At 41.8% G+C, this 18,647-nt stretch overlaps 1 protein-coding gene and 1 long non-coding RNA gene across 24 annotated transcripts in view; both read right to left on the bottom strand.

The window, feature by feature from the left end:
- LOC144327293 (uncharacterized) overlaps positions 1 to 13,394 on the bottom strand; it is a 66,799-nt gene extending 53,405 nt beyond the window's left edge. For 6 of the 23 annotated variants that reach the window (XR_013392328.1, XR_013392336.1, XR_013392340.1 and 3 more), the window contains exons 1-3: positions 11,736 to 12,458; positions 11,547 to 11,626; positions 4,397 to 4,464 (exon numbers count right to left, since the gene is read on the bottom strand). This is a non-coding gene — a long non-coding RNA (uncharacterized LOC144327293). The other 17 variants (XR_013392322.1, XR_013392321.1, XR_013392329.1 and 14 more) reach the window with 15 other exon arrangements.
- A 1,879-nt stretch (positions 13,395 to 15,273) lies between these two features.
- ASRGL1 (asparaginase and isoaspartyl peptidase 1) overlaps positions 15,274 to 18,647 on the bottom strand; it is a 77,334-nt gene continuing 73,960 nt past the window's right edge. Inside the window, exon 8 of the mRNA XM_077926256.1 lies at positions 15,274 to 15,523. Within this exon, the coding sequence (XP_077782382.1) occupies positions 15,444 to 15,523 (80 nt within the window). The 3' untranslated portion in view covers positions 15,274 to 15,443. The remainder of the gene's footprint in view (positions 15,524 to 18,647) is intronic.

The raw sequence follows: 18,647 nt of genomic DNA, 5'->3' as shown, positions 1-18,647 counted from the left end.
TTGTGCTCGGAAACATACTGGGAGCCAGTATAGAGCCTTTAGGTGGTCCCAACGGCTGCTCCCAGTCACCAGTCTAGCTGCCACATTCTGAATTAGTTCTGGTTTCCAAGTCACCTTCAAAGGTAGCCCTAAGTAGAGCGCACTGCAGTAGTCCAAGCAGAATTCCTAGAGTTCCCTGGGAAGGATTGTTAATCCACTCTGAGAATTGTAGTTCTGTGAGAGGAATAGGGGTCTCCCAAAAACACTCAGCACCCTTAAGGCACAGTTCCCCTAAAGATACAGTTCCCAGGATTCCTTGGGGGAAGCTATGACTGTTTAAAGTGATAAAGAATTGCTTTGAATGCATAGTGCAGCTGGGGCCAGAGATGTCTTGTGAACGGTGAGAGAGGTGCCTTGATCCAAGGTCTTGCAAAGGCTTTGAGGAAGATGCACACACATTATCAAAAGGTGTATAGAGGGGGAAAGTTCCCATTTGAAAACAAATAAAATTAGGCAGCTGTAATAAAACTGTTATGACGTTTAGGTGACAAATTCTAGGAAGCAGGCATATATAATAAATATAAAAGTACAGCTAAGATGAGTTTGGTGACAATTCTCGGTCCTCTCACTGTCTCCCTTTAAATTTGAACAGTCTAAGAGAAGGTGTTATCAAGTCTTACAATATTTATAAGTATTCCAAAAAACATATTTTCAAAGGTTTACTTAGAAATTATTCGGCTATAACATTTAAACCACATGGTTGCTTTCATAAATTTTCCTCAATTTGAATATTTCAAAATAGGGTGAAGCAGAATCAATAAAGCACTTTGTGGTTTGAAGCAAGGCAGTAGTCAAGTATTCCACTGTGTTGATTGGGGTCAACAAAAAGGAGGGGGAGGTTAAAAAGCCTTCTTTAGCAAAAACCCCCCATGGTAAAACTGTTTCAGAAAAAACTACGGTCCCTAAAACAGCTGTTCCCCTCTCTGCCACCTGCAAATAGGATGTCCATTTCAAACCACACCTATATTTAATGCAAAAAAATAAAATAAAAATGCAAAATTTTCCAAAAAAAATTCCAACTCGAAATTTTCTGCAAAGCCCACATCACTGCCAGTCACTTACTTATATTCCATTACCTTGACGAGTTATTTGCTCTACTTCCCACAATGCATTGTTCTTTGTCAAGTTGCTTTCTTAAGGTCTAGAACTTAAGGTAACCTAGAACTTTCTCTTTCTTTTTACAACACGTTAAAAGATTTCTGAATGTTTGACGCCTGTGGCAGCTGGCAGCTGCAAACATCCGACTGAAAGCCCCATCTGCAGCTTCACAGCTTCCAGTCGAGGATGTTTACAGTCGCTCACTGTCAACAGAAATATACATTCCTTGGTTGTTTTGCTTTATCATTAACCTACAACTAGATCCAGGCAAGTTGACTAAGGTGACTGTTCCCAACTCTCCTCCTCCTGGAGGAAGACTGCTGCAAGAGACTGCAAAGCTTTCCTTTTCTATTTTATGAAGATCTGGTAGTAATCAAAGGTTATGTAACAGGCAGGTGCACCCAAATACCTTAGGAGTTATAGATTTAGGTAAGAACTCAATGGCACATTGAACAGCTTGCCAGGCAGAACCACTGTCCCTCTCCTCCCCCTGCGTCATTCTGTAGTTCTCCTGATCTCCCAAGCCATGTTCATGGGAGGTGGGGGCACACAGAGGGAGGACTGAAACCCCACTGGACAAGTTCTTGCACACAGCTTCCATTAACAGGACTCATTTGGTAAACCCTGCCCTTAATGGTTATTACATGCAGGCAGTTTTCACATATGTAACCAGCACAAAAGAAGAAGGCAGGCAATATTTGGGTTAATACTGTTTATAGACTGACTGTCCTCCAACCTGTAAATCTGTTCCTTCCAACAGAATTAAAAGTTGTAAAGAAGAAAAACATTAACACTGGTTGGAATGATTTTACAGTTACAGTTACATCACCTCCTGTGGTTTCTTAAGGACATCTATATGTTTGGTTTTATATAATGCTAGTCCTGAGTGTTCAATGTTCACTCATTAACTTTAGAAGAGGCCTGTGCTCTCTTCATATTACAGACCAAAAGTCAAAAAGTGATCTGTGTAAGGCTACGTAACAAGTTCCTAACCAAGGAGACATTTGAACCAGAGATTTCCCAGTTCACATTCTTAACCACCACATCAAGGCAGCCACTGCAATAGCACAAGGGCACTGGTGACAGCTGTGGTCCAACAACATCTGGAGCTCAGCCATGTCGGTTACCCTTGCTTTAAAACCAAGTGAGTAAAGTCATATTACTCAAGATGACCTGTGTGCTTTTTATTCAACCCTGTTGTTTGCTTTGTCAGAGAAAAGGGAGTTTATAGCACGCTTCATGGAAAGACCTGACCACAAGTCACAGAGGGGAAATATTACAGGATTAAGTTTATCTTAATAAAACTAGTTTCTCAACTCACCTAATCTGCTTTGTTTGCAAAGAAGAAATGAAAACACAGGTGCTGCATGCTACCCGCTTCCAAGCCATGCGAATTCCAGAGTTAATGATGAAGGATTTACTTGCTTTTGCATGACAAAATAGTGGAGACTTATGCATTGTGTTTGGGTGCAATGCTCAGATATGGATTATGTGTATGTCAGATTATCTGCATGAATTATCTGAATGTCCACAGTCAACTAACTCTTCTTTTTTTCCGTAGCCAACAAAGCACAATCTGAAACCATGATTTGTGGATCTCATCTTGCATTAACCATGGTTTCTTGTAACATCTTAACAAATTATCCTACCTTAATCCTAGCTTTTTATAACCGTAAACTCCTCTCAGCTGCCCACCTGGCTACAAGGACACAAGGCAAGAACAGTTAGAAAACAAATCTACTCACACAGCGAAGTCATATTCACTGGTGTTTTTCCAGGCAATTATTGTAAATCAGTTGGTTAAAATGAAGACAGGTCAGTGACCCATCCCTAAAATATTCCCAATGAGACTTAAAAGAAACCTGGCTTGTGAGAGCATTGTGGTTATTTGGAATGCAGGAACTTGCAGTATTATCTTTCAAAAGTACAAGGTTGGGTTATTCCACACGAAGGTTAAGAAAATTCATTTTTCAGACAGCAGGTGAAAACAAGCTAAGATCATATAGGAGCTGGTTCCTTTTATTCACTACTAAAGTTTAAGCTACTAAAACCTCCTAGGGAACCACATTTTCTCAATGGGTCAAGTCACTAAGGGAACAAAGCAAACTTTCAGTGCTGTGCATTCCAGGAATTCTTAGCCGTTGGCATCCCTATACCACTCCAGACAAGGATCAACTTTCCCTCACTCTATCTAGCTTAGAAAAGATTTCAAACATAGCTTTGAATTCATGCCGTAGTGCCCAGATCAGTGCGCTACAAACAGAATGTTTGCGGGCCTACACACTGCAGACAGGTACAAACGTGGCATTCCTACATTAGGTAGTGCTCAAAGAGTAGAAGGGATCAGGTGCAAATACTGAAGTTTCACAAAGCACAAAGAGACAGTGAATATACACACCACATGCTTTGACACTCTGCCCAGGTCAGTCATTGTAGAGGCAAGTTATTTTAGTTTAATTATGCATTGTCACAAAGTAAAGATTAGCTTCTCATTCTGCAGGTATATTATCTCTCTAATTTGTTGAAAGAATACAAGTTCTTGGTTGTTTGAATTCATTAGATGAAGGACATTGTGTCAACAATACAGCATTTCACTTTCCATATGTATGGCCCCCTCTCAGACATCAAATAGATTATATCTGTATCAAAGTCAAAGCAAGGTCATATCTAAACTGCTTAGTTTTCACAGTATAATTAGGGGCCCCGTTAATGCAGGACAATGGTATTACAGTGTTCAGGAATCGCCTGCATTGCTGTGTGTGTCGAGTTCTGTTTGAATTTGCTAGCTACTAAAATATTTCCTGTTTAGAGAAGTTTTTAATGTATGATGTTTTATCGCTTTATTATTATTATTATTACTATTATTCTGTTGGGAGCAACTCAGAGTGGCTGGGGAAACCCAGCCAGATAGGCGGGGGTATAAATAAATTAATAATAATAATAATAATAATAATCACCCTAACCCACTCCCCAAATTAAGTTAATTTCACTATGCAACAGCATTCTTTAAGAGTAATTTTAGGAAATACTGAGTTCAAATATTAACTGATTGGCAGTGCAACCAAGCTACCAAGAATATGGCTGGGGCATCAGTGAATAGTATTGCCTTATCATGGTAACCCAAATGCTTGCAAACTTTGCTCCCAAGAAAGGTTCACATGGATTACATTTATCAAAATCCATTTTTTATTATGTGAGCAAAATTAGTTAATCTATTTGAGAAATACTTGGATGCTGGAGGTATAAAAGCTTTACTTACCAGAACCCACGCTTTTCATTTGAACTGCCATCACATGACCACATATCTTTGGAATGCTGCACTTGCTCCTAGAAATTAAGAAAAAGAACAGCAAAATTTTCATTACATATTCAACATTTAATTGAAGAAGCTCCTGTGACTGGAAGATTTTTTTCCCTATACCACTGTTGAATCGAGTTTATTAAATGGCAGGAAAGCTCACAAAACTCAGTTAAGCTCTGGTTAAGAAGAGTATTCTAAGCTTAAGATTATATTGCATGACCCACTTCCAATTCTGTCAAGCTGTCAGTCACCTAATATTCACTTCAGCTCTTGGTGGCTAATGCATTCACTATCCAAGACTGCATGTTATATGCAATTATAGGTGATTCACACAAATTTACAGAAGTACTATTAACACCAAGAAGCAGAGTTAATGGATATTATGCACTTATTTTATGACACTTTATTTTGCAACTTTTATTATCAAATAATTAAGCCATAATCAGACCCCTGAGCATCTTGAAACAAGTCTTTACTGCATTTGAAAGCTGTTTAACTTGGATTAGTTTTTAAAATCATATTTCTTTGCAATTACAATGGTCTGCAATTATAATGTTCAGAATTCTGCACCCCTAACCCGGCTTTGGTCTTGCATTTCTTGAAGAGCGATCACCACCTCATACAGAAACTTGCTTTTGAAACTCCAGAGAGCCATAAAAGCAGTTTGTGAAATCATGTGCATGTCTGCTGCTCAAAGGAATAAAACCCAACTTTTATTATGTATATAGTGGCGTTCTATAACCAAGTGAGTGTGTGGACATACCAGCTGTAATCTGCCTTTGAATAAAATTAGTAAACCATGGTTAATATCACCAATGAAAGGAAAGGAAGAAAGACAAGAGAGGCTGGGTCCTTATTTGCAAACCATAGTTCACAAAAAACTCTTATTTCATTTGTTCCTGACTTATTTACTGAAATGGGAACCAGAATGCTGCCTCTTTCTGCATAAAACACATTTCCTGAAATTACCAAAGAAACTCCAGAAAAGCACCAATAAACGCCTGCATTAAATAGAACTCCCTTGCAATAAATGTGTTGCACCTGTTCAGCATCAATTCAAATCCTGCATTTAACACTTTTATACCAAATTATCAACTGGGACATGTGTAGATTGCACTTCAGGTTTCTTTGGTGTTTAGCATTATAAAATAGGAGCTCTCTAGCTAAGTATGGAAAGACTTAATGGACCACAGCAGTTGCTAGTTTTCTTAAGAGTTCGATCCTGTTCACACTTTGTTGGGAGTAAACCCCATCAAACAGAATGGAACTTACTTCTGAGTAAACTTGAACAGATTTAGGCTATTAAGTCCATTTGAAAGTAATGAATGTTCTGGTCCTCAAGGTTCTTCAGAGTAGATTGCCAGTACAAACAAATGCAACAGCTATGTAATTTTGACAATACAATAAATCTTCACTGTGGATCACATAACATTTTGTCTGTCAGCAAATCATCGGCTCTTAACATACTGTGCCAACAACTAACTCCTTGGGGATAACTTACTTCAACTGAAGTCCCCAAAATGTAAGAGTTTGTTTGTTTGTTTGTTTGTTTGTTTAACAATGCAATTTATGGCCCCACATGAGATATAAGCAAGTTCTTCCCACTTAAAAGTATTATATTATAGGAATTTTTTTTGTTTTTAGAAAACTCAGTAAACCTAAGAGTGTTTCTCTTCACAGGTATAACTCAGTATATTACAAGGGATAAGCTATGAGAGCAACAACAACCTATGGCCAACAAACCTGGACATTCTCATGGTTAATTAACCAAAAATGTGACCTACCAACTGGAACACTGACATTATTATATTCTCAAGGTCATGCACTTCAAGTTCTGTTAATATTATACCTTTTCCTCAGTGCAATTCAGAATTAACTCTTGCTATATATTAGATGGAAAAGCATTTTAGCCATGCTTAAATATCAACATGCAAAAAAACCCACAGATGTTCAGCCATAAACATAACTTTGTGTTAAAAAAATGTGTTAGCTGTTGAAATGCATCTACTGCCCAGCAGGATAAATTCCAATATTCTTACACTGTGAAGGAGAAAAGGTTTATCTGCCCACTTTTTCTACAGAAGGTATATTAGGCTGCAATCTGATATACATTTACCCAGGAGCAAGTCCCCTTGAACTAAATTAGGCTTATTTTTTAATAGCTGTGTAGGACTGCACTTTTGGAACACATCCACTGCCACCTCCAGAAACACAGGACAAGCAAAAGCAGATGGTTTGGCTTGCAATGCCCATTCCTCTATTATACTCTGAGGCAGCAATATAAAAGCTAAAGCAAGAAGATCAGACAAACAGTGAGGAACGCTAGAAATGAATACTACCACCCAGGGGTTTTTTTTGGGGTGTGTGTGCAAGTGTCCGAACATGAACACATCTGATGAAATGGGCTCTTGTCCATGATTGCTTATGCCGTAATAAATTCATTAGTCACAAGCCTCTGTGCGTGTTGGAATTACTGGTCTAGAGCATCCCATCTACTAAGAAGCTAGGCACAGCTTCTGACAATGTACTCTTATCAATACATGCATGGGGTTCATGTACCTCTCCATGGAATTATCCATTCCTCCTTAGGAGAGCCAGCCTCACAGCTCAATATTTGCTGATCTAGATGAACATTGCTTTATAAAAATGTTCTAGCAGGGACTGCAGGTATTACAACACCACAAACTTTCACCAGTTAATTACCCACCCATCCATCCATCCATCCAGACACAACAGACATTCCTTTGTAACACATCAAAAACAGAAGATCTAAAGTGGCCACATATGATACATACCCAGATCCAAAGAGAAATAACTGCTAGCTTAGGGCAGATTAAAATTTCAAACTATTTAGTTAAGTAAGTTCTATGTCTCCAGAACTTTACTTGGGCTGAAGAATCTTGTTTGGTCTGTGGGCCAGTAGTCTACATGCCACATTTGACAGCTGGGAGGGACAACCTACCAGTCAACCACCCAACATCCTATGACATCAGATGGCCCCAGCCAAAGCAACGCAGGGACCAAATGTAAACACCACCAACTGAAAGCCATGCTAGCAAAATGACAGGACTCCTAATTCTTCCATTGCAAGCACGGCTTGCATTCAGTGTCATTTGTAATTTGGTGCCATATGCAAGCTGTGCTGTAAGGCTGGATCCTTTAGGGGGCTCCCATGTGTGACCACTCCAGGCCAAACATCTTGCATTCATAATCAACTTCAACTTTAAAGGTAAAGGTAAAGGGACCCCTGACCATTAGATCCAGTCGCAGACGACTCGGGGGTTGCGGCATTCATCTCGCTTTACCGGCCGAGGGAGCCGGCATACAGCTTCCGGGTCATGTGGCCAGCATGACTAAGACGCTTCTGGTGAACCAGAGCAGCACACGGAAACGCTGTTTACCTTCCCACCAAAGCGGTACCTATTTATCTACTTGCACTCTGGCATGCTTTCGAACTGATAGGTTGGCAGGAGAAAGGACCGAGCAACGGGAGCTCACCCCATCGCGGGGATTCGAACTGCAGCTTTACCTATGTCATACCTGATGTCAGATGAGTATACATGAATTGAGAAAATTGGTTTCATAGGCCATATTAGGAATCCTGGCGTGCCAAATGTGGCCCACGCCATATACAATATAACAAATGAACAGATGATATTTCAAATATACAAAACTCTTCAAAGCTTATTTTTATAGACTTTGAATAATCCAACAGATTTCTTTTCCTGTATTAATGGTAAACCTGCTCCTCAAGTTACAGACAGGAGAAAGCAAGTTTTAATGAAAAAAGGACTGTGCAAGTTCCCTTAGTCAATTATATATGCTGTACATGATCATCCTGTTCAGCTTACTATTACTCTAACCAGGGAGCCTATGACCGATTTTATATTACACCTCAAATCTGGTATTATCTAGCAGCCCTAATGCTCAAAACCTCATTGCAGCGATAGCTCCACATCCATGCTGAAGTGGCTGTCAATTGGCATAAGCCCATCCTCACAGATGCAACAATAACTAAACATGGCCAAAACACAATGGTCTTGGAAGGAGACAGAATACAAGTATCTGAACAAAAATCCAGGCAAGTACTATTAAAGAATGAGAAGCTGGCCAAGTAGGGGAACTCAATCTCCATTGCAGTAGCAGAACCTACACTTCTAACTGCTGGCGCTGCATGGCTCAGTCAGAGATTGTACCTCAAACAGGATGTGGAAATCCCTATTTTATGGCTTAAAGTTAGCAGCACTGCCTTTGAAGCACTGTATGATGTCTGAGGTCGTTATGCATACTTCACTTAAACTACTGATATGAGAGCAAGTTCCGTGCCAACATTAGCAGCTCAGCTAATACTGAAAGGCCCACAAATGCGGAGATCCATAACTGAGACCTAGACCCTTAACCTTCTTGATTACACTAATGACCATCCTATGCATTTATGTGTTGGTGCTTTAAGTTATATGATCAGATGGTAAAGGTATTTCAAAGACATCTATCACCTTGGTACCATAAGCCTGTAACTCTGTATGTACATGTTGACACTAAATTATTACCCTGGGGCCTGGGTAGAGTGCCAACAACGCCAAACAAATCTACAGTTTGGGAACTGTCTCCAAGCTCGTCTCCACCCTCTATATTTGTGGGTTTGGTTTGTACGAGCAAAATTACTAAGAAATCCAACCTCTCCTTCCCTAAGGTGTCATTAATCTATTCATACAAAACCAGCCTCTTCTGTTTTCAGCTGCACTGGCAAATTAACAAGGAATCATATCTACAAGCATTATGTCGCTTAATAAACCAGCCACTGACTGGCTAGTATTTTTATTTTTTTATAAGATAAATAAAAAGCACACAAAACAGACACATACAGAAAACAAGCTCCATTCTCAAATGAGAAACACACAAACTCCAATACGTTCAAACACAAAGCAAAGGCTGGCACTTCCGACAAAAGTTCTGCCTCTGTAATACAACTAATGCCAAGTTAACTGCTCAGTAACTGCCCTGCGCACAAAAATGATCTATGATTATTAATATGGTTTTTGGCAAGTCTTGAGGGAAAAGTTGAAGATGCATATGTATTAGTTCTTTAAATATATTTATAGTTTGAATGTTTAACAAGCATTCCCCCCCTCCACCGCATTGTTTTTACTTAGTATTACATTTTTGAAGCTGGTTAACATCCTAAGTGTCCCAGGGAAATAAAATCTGAGAGATTACAGATCATGGGTCATTTTTAGAATACATGCTTCAATTTATGCAAGGCAGAGGACATTCAAGTTTTCAAGGTTATCCATCTACCCATTTGCAAACTGCTTCAGGAAGCATAAAAAAAGCAGTTTAAGCAGGCAAGAATTTCCATTGCTTTCCTAACTAGAAGCCACACCCTCCAACTAATGACAGGAAAGCAGTTTGGAATCAGAACTCTACAAGTGCCCTGCCTGAGGCAAAGCAAGCCTTTCTCATTTTCAGAAAAGAAAAGAAACTCTTGCTCAATAAGTAGCAATTATGCTGCAGAATTTATATGCTGAACACGGCTAAATGGAAGAACACCAGATCAGTGGACCATGGCTTTAGTGCTTTGAGTATGATTAACAGAATGAGCCTTCAAAGGTCAATTAAATGTCAACACTTCTGAGGGGGAGAGAAAGTCTTCTGAAGTTTGGTCAGCATGTAATGGCATCCTCAAACTCTATAATGGCCGTATTACATTAAAGTTCTATGAGCACCAAGTTTGTGTATGCACATGCAGAATAGATAACCACTGTTTTCTGCAAAAGAGTAATTAGTATTTATACGAATGGCTAGAATGCTGCTAAGCTGTCTTATTAACTGTGCTTAATCAAGTAGACCAAGGCACCCCTTTCTGCTTTGCACCAAGATCACTGGGCATTTGGGGAAACAGTATGTTGATGTGAAGAGGTTTCGACTGCGCAACTTCTGAAGTGTGCCCAACTACATTACCATGTAAAACAATACAACTTATCAGAACTTAAAAACAAACAAACCCTGCTGCCATAAACATATTTTGGTCTCGGTCAAACTTCTTAGGAAGCACTCAAGTTACTGCAGACTTTTCTAGGAAAAACCATGCATTTCACTGGCCAAAAGTGAAGCACCTTGATGGTGCAGTAACCAATGTAGCGTGCTCCCCAAATACAAACAATATATTCATGCTGCTGAATCAAGCAGTGGGTGACAGAGTTGTATCTATATACCGCAAAAGCCTTCATTAAATAATCTTTAACATAGATGGACTGGAAAAAAAGAATTGAGAGTACATTATTTGCTAGAAGATTGTTCTTAGTATTTCCCCCTTTAATGTAGTTTGTGGGCGGGGTGAGCTGTTCTACCATGTCAAGATGGGCAAGATAGTTCAAAAGCATATTTCTATGCTTTCCCAAGGGCAGACTGTAAACCCTCTATGTGAATAATGAATTTGAGTGGCCTCTGAGGGCTGAAAACCCATTAGAACTGGCTTCCAAGGTCAACAATGACATGAAGTGGTATTAAAGTTCTCCTTAACGCTAAGAGGGTGTTTTTTTAAAAAAGAAAAAGATTCGCCTTGATCTCTGAGGGACGGGGGAGCACAAAACAGCTTAAGATGCATTTTGAACTTCAGAAACATTTACTCCTCGTTACAAGCATAGCACAGACCCTACACCAAACAACTGCAGCTGTACAGTTAAAGTCAAAGGTAACGCTAGAGAGATTTTCCACACACTTCAGCCAACAAGATGGCTTCTTTTTAATACCCTAAAACACAGAATTGCTTGCTTACATAGAAAAGAGGCATTTCATATGCACTTGTAGCAGCTCCGTCAGCTCCTCTTGCTGCACATAAGCCCACCTGCTGCATTAGCAAACAACCTCTGCTTAGAAAAACTACTGACTTCCCACCACAAGAGTTCAGAAGTTAGTCTCCCACTCAAATTCTCCATGCACTTATTTTTGGAGTAAACTCTATAGCTAATTCAGTGGGGCATCCCAGTAAACACATAGGATTGGGCCGCAAGGGCAACTAGCAAGCACAGCTGATTAACCTGATTCCGCTCCTATGGACCCCTTTCAAAAAGAGAAAGGTAGCAATTCGCTCCTTTTCCCTCAATACCTGTCGCTGCACCTGCACAGCTCACTCCCGTTATGCCACCACTTCCAGAACTTGTAAGTAAGAGCCTGCCATTTCCACCGCTGTAACAACAACAAACCAAACTTAAGGTTAGTCATTTCGAGCCTTCCCGCTTGATCTACTACAGTATTCAGGAAGGGGACATGATGTGCTTCATCCCTTTGCCAATACCTCTCCCTGCTTGCGATCCACAGTTGCTATTTGGGTCCTAAGTTAAGAGCAGTCAGAGAGAAGGGAGGGAAAGCGATGATGTTTCCTCTTCTCTCCAGATCAACCAGAAGTTACAGTTTTCGAAGGAAGAGGGCACCCGGGCTCCGTCTCCCGCCACCCCTCGCAGCCACACAAGCTCCCGGGAAATCTTGTCCCTCACAAAAATGCAGCTCGGGGAACGTTGCTCCTTCGCCTTCTGCTCGTAGCAAGGCGCGCGCTATTCGCCGCCCGAGAGCAAGGAAAAAGGCGACCTTCCCCTATTTTTCCAGCCCCTACGGCTTGCAACGCCACGCAGCGAAGCAACAGAAGTCAGGCGACCGGCCACCGGCCTCTTTCCTCCAAAAGCATCTTCCCGGACGGCACAGAGAGGCCTCCCTCGAGGGGAGAAAGGCGGCAGCGGCAGCCTCCCTTCCACCTGCGGCGTAGTTCTTCGCGCTCAACCCCGCTGGTCCCGGCGGGGTAGAAGAGGCGGGGCAGCCCGACGCCGCCACCCGCTCCGCCCCGCGCTTCTCTGCCCGACTTTAGGCTCCCGAAGCTCCGGCAGAGTCCCCTTGGCGTGCCAGGTCCACTCCGCCCGCTCGCCCCACAGCGCTCTTCTTCCCCCACAGCCAGGAGGAGGAGGACGGCGGCTGCAACAAGCCCCTCTTCTCCACAAGGGACGGATCCTGGCGCGCTCCCTCCCACTCTTACTTGCAGTTGTTGCACTTAAGGGGAAATGAAACAAATCGCGCAACTTGAGCGCCAAACGCGTCACGTGTAGCCCCCTCCTCCTCCCGAAACTGCCACAAACAAAACTCGCCCCTGCTGGCTTTTCCTCATCCGGGAGCCCCGCCGGCTTGCCACGGTCCTCCCCTCCGACTGTCCTTCCCTTCTTCTCCCCCGCCGCCCGCCTGCTTCCCAAGGGGCGGGAAGAAACTCGGTTCCCGTCACCTCAGACTCCACCTCTTCTTCGCTTTGCTTGTAATGCCTCGCCATGTTCTTTGTTTCTCTTGCTTCAACTACAGGAGCCCCTCCGCCTCCCCTTGACAGCTGCAAACTCCCTCAGTTTCAGCCGCGAATCGCCTTCAGAGGGAGCCCTGCGTAGCAATGCAAGGAAAATGCGGCGCGCTCTCTCCAAACACCCGCGCCCTCCCGGGTGTGCACAGAACCGCCTTCACGCAGGCACAGTGCGTCTGTGTGCGCGCGCGCCCTATTAAAAGTCAATCCCAATCCATACATACCCATATATATATATATAACAGACACATATGTGTGTATGTGTGTGTGTGTGTTAGAGAATATGCATATATGTGTGTGTGTATATATGTGTTTGTTGCAGGTGACCAGCAGGGCGGGTCAGTTTCTGCTTTGCACCCCGAGCCCTCCACACATACACATATGCACGCCTCGTACCCGGGATTCCATCCTCTCCACGCTCAAGCTCCACCAATTAGCTCCAGGGTGGGGAGAAGAGGAACGTGTTAGCCAATGAAACGTCGGGAGCCCGGAGAGTCCCGCCGCCAGCGACCAGTAGGAAAGGGAATAGAATGCTCCCTCTTCCCCTCTCGTTCCATTCGGAACTCTTCCAGCCGCGGTGGTCTAATAGGGTCGAACAGCTGTGGAAGAGGCTGAGAGAAAGGCGGCCGCCGCCGTACTAGTTGCTGGTTGTGGCGGTATTTATTTGGAAGTGCTTTCGGTGGGCAGAGCGGGTGGGTGCGCGCGCGGGCGAATAAAGGACACGGCTGGAATGTAATACGGCACATGATGGTGAGGAGCTGCAAGAGCGTCTGGCTTCAGGCAGAACGTGTGCCTACTGAAACCCGTTTGTGTTGTTACGCGGGTCTTTGATCTTATTATCTTCTTAAGGGTAGAGGATAGGGTGTCGAATAAGGGTCGAGGAAGAAAGTTAAGAGACGTGCTTAGTTGTGCAAGACAGAAATTAGCCGCTTCCCCTAAATCTGGACTTTGTGTAGTAGGTTGATTAAAGCTGTCCTGAACAGTTGGGAATTTTGTGGCAAATGGAGAATGAGGAATGCATAATGATTCGCTGGGGCCAATTGACAAAATCTGAGTGAGTGTGGGTTTAATTTTTTATTTTTTTTACTTGTGTAATTCAACTTATGTCCTTCCCCACTCCCACCCCTTAAAATTCTAATAAATATTTTTATATTGGGGGATATTGGGTATGCTGTTTTGCAGAATCTGAGTAAACTGCCTTTGTGGCACTGAATGGTTCACTAAACAATTTAACTAAATATACAGTGGGTATACTTACTAAATCATTCTTTAAAACAAAAAAAAACACAACCAGATATTTTCACCGGGCTCTTCACTGTATAGGGAAAACGTGTTGCTTGTTTTTTAAGGGGAGGGCATAACAAACGACATAATATGGAGTTGTGGGAAGGAGAACATAGTTGGTATGAACCTTCATGGTTGTTAAAGGCACCATCTTCCGTACATAAACATTTCACAACATTAGTCTGTACAAATTGCTACTGACTATGGTTCCAAGCATACTGGAGTAGATAGCTAAAACAGATTGAGCCCCTCCTCATGCACCTGGCTGCATAAAGCATGCTAACCCATTGACATGGATTGCACATACTGTTAGCAAACCACGGTTTGCATCTCCAAAGCTTGGTTTGCTTTCCAACTACTGTACTCTTGCCTTATGCTTTTGTACCTTGGAAAGCATCTGTGGCTGGCCAGCCAAACAAATAGTTAACAAAGTATGCCAAAATCACACATAATACCAACCCATAGTTAAACCAAGGTTCACAAGCCAGCAGCAAACCATAGCTTCAGGTTGTGGTTGGTTGGCATTAAACATTAAAGAGTTCAGGCAAACCATGGTTTGATAAACCATTGTTTAATAAACATGGTTTGGTGTCTTGTGCAAATCAGGTCATTGTGGTTCTCTCTGTGGCTGTAGTATGTGTGTAGTTCCAGCAAATGTGGGCAGTCCAGATCATGTGGGTATTACCCACTGTCCTGATAGGATGTTAATTCGGTGTGGAAAAACCGACATGATTGCAACAGTCATAAACATATCTCAGTTACATGAGAGGGCACTATGGGAAAGTGGCACCCATATGGCTGGAGTTGTGAGTGAAGAGGGTCTTAGTAGTACCTTAATAGGTACGTCAAACCAACAGAGGAAAGTGGTTCATATGGCCAAACTGTCAAACATTTTGAAACCTCTGTTGCCTGAATACACATTCTTTGATCTTGACTTCCGTCTTCCAAAGCTATAGGATTTGTTTCCATGATAGTAAACCTCAACAACTTGACAGAATCCATGCAAATTGTTGTTCATAGAACCAACCGCTGAGTTTCTATTTGTAATCAGTAATGCTTTAAGGTAAAAGCTTGTGTACAACACTCTTAAGTACAAGTTAGTATTGAATGTGTTGTTTCCCAAGCTTGTAATTTATTATTACAGTTATGTTGCAGAAATTAGAATGGTAGAATATTCAGCGGAGTGACCTGTCCTTTAGTAAGTCAGACAGCAAGGAACTTTCCATGTCAAAGAAGCTTTATTCTTTCCTTAATTAACATGAGTTGTTACTTACTAAAATCTGCTGCCATAAGCTACTTATTTTCTTTGCAGCAACGAGATGAAGAGGTGATGATACATTTGCCACCAAAAGTCACCACCCAAATACAAAGTAGGCAGTGGACTTGAGCTCACATGCATATATACATGATTTGTGAATAGAATTCATCCTCCGCTAAGTGTTTCACAGCGATGGTGCAGTGAGGAAAAACTGGAACAAAAGGAAAAGAAGTGGTTAAACAAGACTTTTGAAAAACTAGGCATACAAGTTGCATCAGAGTTGCTGCGTAGGAGGCCAGGAAAGGAAATACACTCTTGTTCTGATTCAGTACGCAAGCTTGAATAGATTTAATTAAGACTGCATACATTACACTGCTAATGAGCAAAAGACACTGAATGGTATTTGAAAAGCATCAGTTACTTCAGTTTTGCAGGTTGATCTCCAGAACACTTGCACTCCCACAATTACCAGCCTCCCCCCCCCCAAAAAAAAAAAATGTTTGCAGAACTGGTGACTACCGGATTATGGTTATTTCCACATTAGAATACCCTTAACAAAAACATTATATGTCTGCATCCCTGTATGCATTGTTGGAACTCCAAACACTCTTGGGTTTGTGCTTGTATCTATTATGTGTTCATTTGAAGAGGACTAAGTACACCTGCTTACAGTACACTCTGAAAGTTCTCCAGTAGACAGTTGGAATATCTGGCAATATCTGGTATACTGCCAGACAAAATAACTAAGAGGAAACAATTGTCACTGTTTAAAAGAGTGGCTACATAATTAAAATGAAAGCAGAGAGGAAAAATAGTCCACATAGACCCCATTTGGGATAAAACAAGGTTCATAAAGGCGACCTTGGGACTAAGTTCAAAAACATTGCTTGCATATTGCCACTGGTAGTCTTTAACACAAAGCAGTCTCTTTCCTGTCATGTTGGTACTGTTTTGCAAAGTATGTTTGCATATAAATATTAATCAGCAAAGTCATATGCTATATATAGTCTCCCACTTTTCATGGGACTAAAACAGTTGATGCAAGATTTCTGTTTACACAAATACTAACTTTCAGACTTTTGGAAATGAAGCTGTTTTTGTTATGGCTATGAGTTGGACAAGCATAGTTCTGTATTCAAGAAAGCAGCAAAGCAGAGATGGTCAGGAAAAAATGACTGGACTCCTGCCAGAGATGATACTTCTTGTCAAAATTTTAACAAAACACAAGCATTGTACGTATTGGTACTATGTGCCATTAAAAGGGATAAGTACTACACACAAACATATTTAGTATGTTGGCATCATACCAAGATGACCACTGTTGCATGCCACCCCAATCTCTGAGCAATGTGAGAGTTTAGGGATTCCAGGCATGCTTTCTCAGGGTCCATGTTTCCTTATGGCAGGGATGTCCAACAGGTCCATCGGGATCAACTGGTTGATTCCCGGGAGGTTGCAGTCGATTGTGGGCTCATTTTCCTTTGCTTTTGCCTAAGAGCACCCGGCCCCACCCCTCTCCCTTGCCTGGATTTTCTCTTGATCTCGGAAGATGGAGTTATTGCTGTGAGGCAAAATGCTTCCACAGCGCTGTTTAGTTGAGCGATTAAACAACTTTGAACCCGAACCCCTAAAAAACGGGTGTAGATCACTGCCAGATTTTAATTTTGAAAGTATTCTATTCTGTGTCATCCAAAAGCATAATATGTCTACTGTTGTGCCTTCCTAAATGTATATATTTACCTTTGCAAATCATTGTGAAATATGAAAACTGTGTGTGTGTGTGTGTGTGTGTGTGTGTGTATCAGACACTTTAAGAGAGGTGCAAGATATAAAGAGTGCCCCTAAATGCATTCAGTACATTGGACACATTGATATTCAAAGTGGCAATTTGACCTTCAAAGGACCTGTTGTTAAATTAATTACAGTGTTCTGTACATAACACAACAATCAAAGCACTCCAGAATGAAGCACTTTAACAATAGCTCTTTTAAAAGAAACATGACAGGGAAAGAGGCTGTTTCTTTAGATATTAGTAATACAGACTCAGAAGAGAGGAGGGTTGCATGTTTCTCCATTAAGAACACGAGTCACATGTTATTAAATTCTACCAGACAATTGATAGATAGACGTGTCATTCTGCACTATCAGCACAAAAAACCCCAACACATCAACGTCATCCTTCACACATACAAGCATGTTCTCAACAACTTTTGTGTCCAGATTTTCACTTTTTGGAATATGACAACCCTTACCTCAGCAGGGTCTTCCTCTGACTCCATCCCACTCTCCAATGCTTCTGTAAATCCTAAAGCCTAATCTGAGCCTGGGCTGCCCGCGACAGAGCTCGAACCCAAGCCCAGGCTACTTGCACCAGAGTCTGAACCTGAGCCCCTGTGCATTCACCATCCATGTATAAGACGACCCCCAATTTTTGACTTTATTGGGAGGCAAAAAAAAAAAAAATCATCATATACACGGAAAAATACGGTACCTTTTTAAAGTGTAGCACACCTTGCATGTAAAGCAAACAGCTCAGGAGGTGATTACTACGCTCCTTATTTCATACGCCATTCTCCAGCACAGCTTACTAAATATTACAAAGCCTAGTGGCCTGGGTCTCAACAGTCTTAATTCACCACAGGTCCTAGGATTCTCTAGGGGAATCCATGTCCATTTAAAGTGGTAGGATACTGCTTTAAATGTCTAGTGCAGTGGGGCCTGAGCTCTAAATATCTATCTAGCAGGGATCTCCAATAAAAGCCCCAAACTGCCCCCACAGCCCTGTATTTTGTTTCTGTTAAGCTGTGAACTGGAGTTGCCTTTTCAAGCAAAGAAGTTAAATTTAAATCGAAGAAGTACAGTGCAGGACCCAAGTGTCCTACCATGAAACCCTTTAACTATTAATGCTGTTGTGGGAGGAGAAACACTCTCCTGAAAGTACCATAGTTACTGCTATTTCTTCAGCAACCAACCGCCTCTTCCCTGTGGAGTATGTAAGGTCTGTTACTTACAAGCACAGGGGTCAAAGCGACTGCAGCACCAGCTGTGCTCTATCCACTTCGCATAGGCAAGACAAAACAGATTCCACCAGCAGCTTAGTCCTATGTTGACTTTGAATGTTGCACAGGAGAGGATGGAACACATGCCAAGTGATTGATAAGAAATAGCAGAGGCGCAATCCAGCTAGCCGTTTGGCACTTTTAGGCCCCACGTGCTTGGACATTTCCCACACGTATATTTGCATGCTTGGTGCTATTTGATTTCAAAAGAAAATGCGCTTGTGGACCATGTTAAGAGTCTGGAAGGGTGTAGGAGAGAGAATAAAACTCTAATTT

Source organism: Podarcis muralis, chromosome 3, assembly GCF_964188315.1.
Source record: "Podarcis muralis chromosome 3, rPodMur119.hap1.1, whole genome shotgun sequence".
NCBI lineage: Eukaryota > Metazoa > Chordata > Lepidosauria > Squamata > Lacertidae > Podarcis > Podarcis muralis.
The sequence above is the reverse complement of the archived record's forward strand: the minus strand, read 5'-3'. Positions and strand labels throughout refer to the sequence as shown.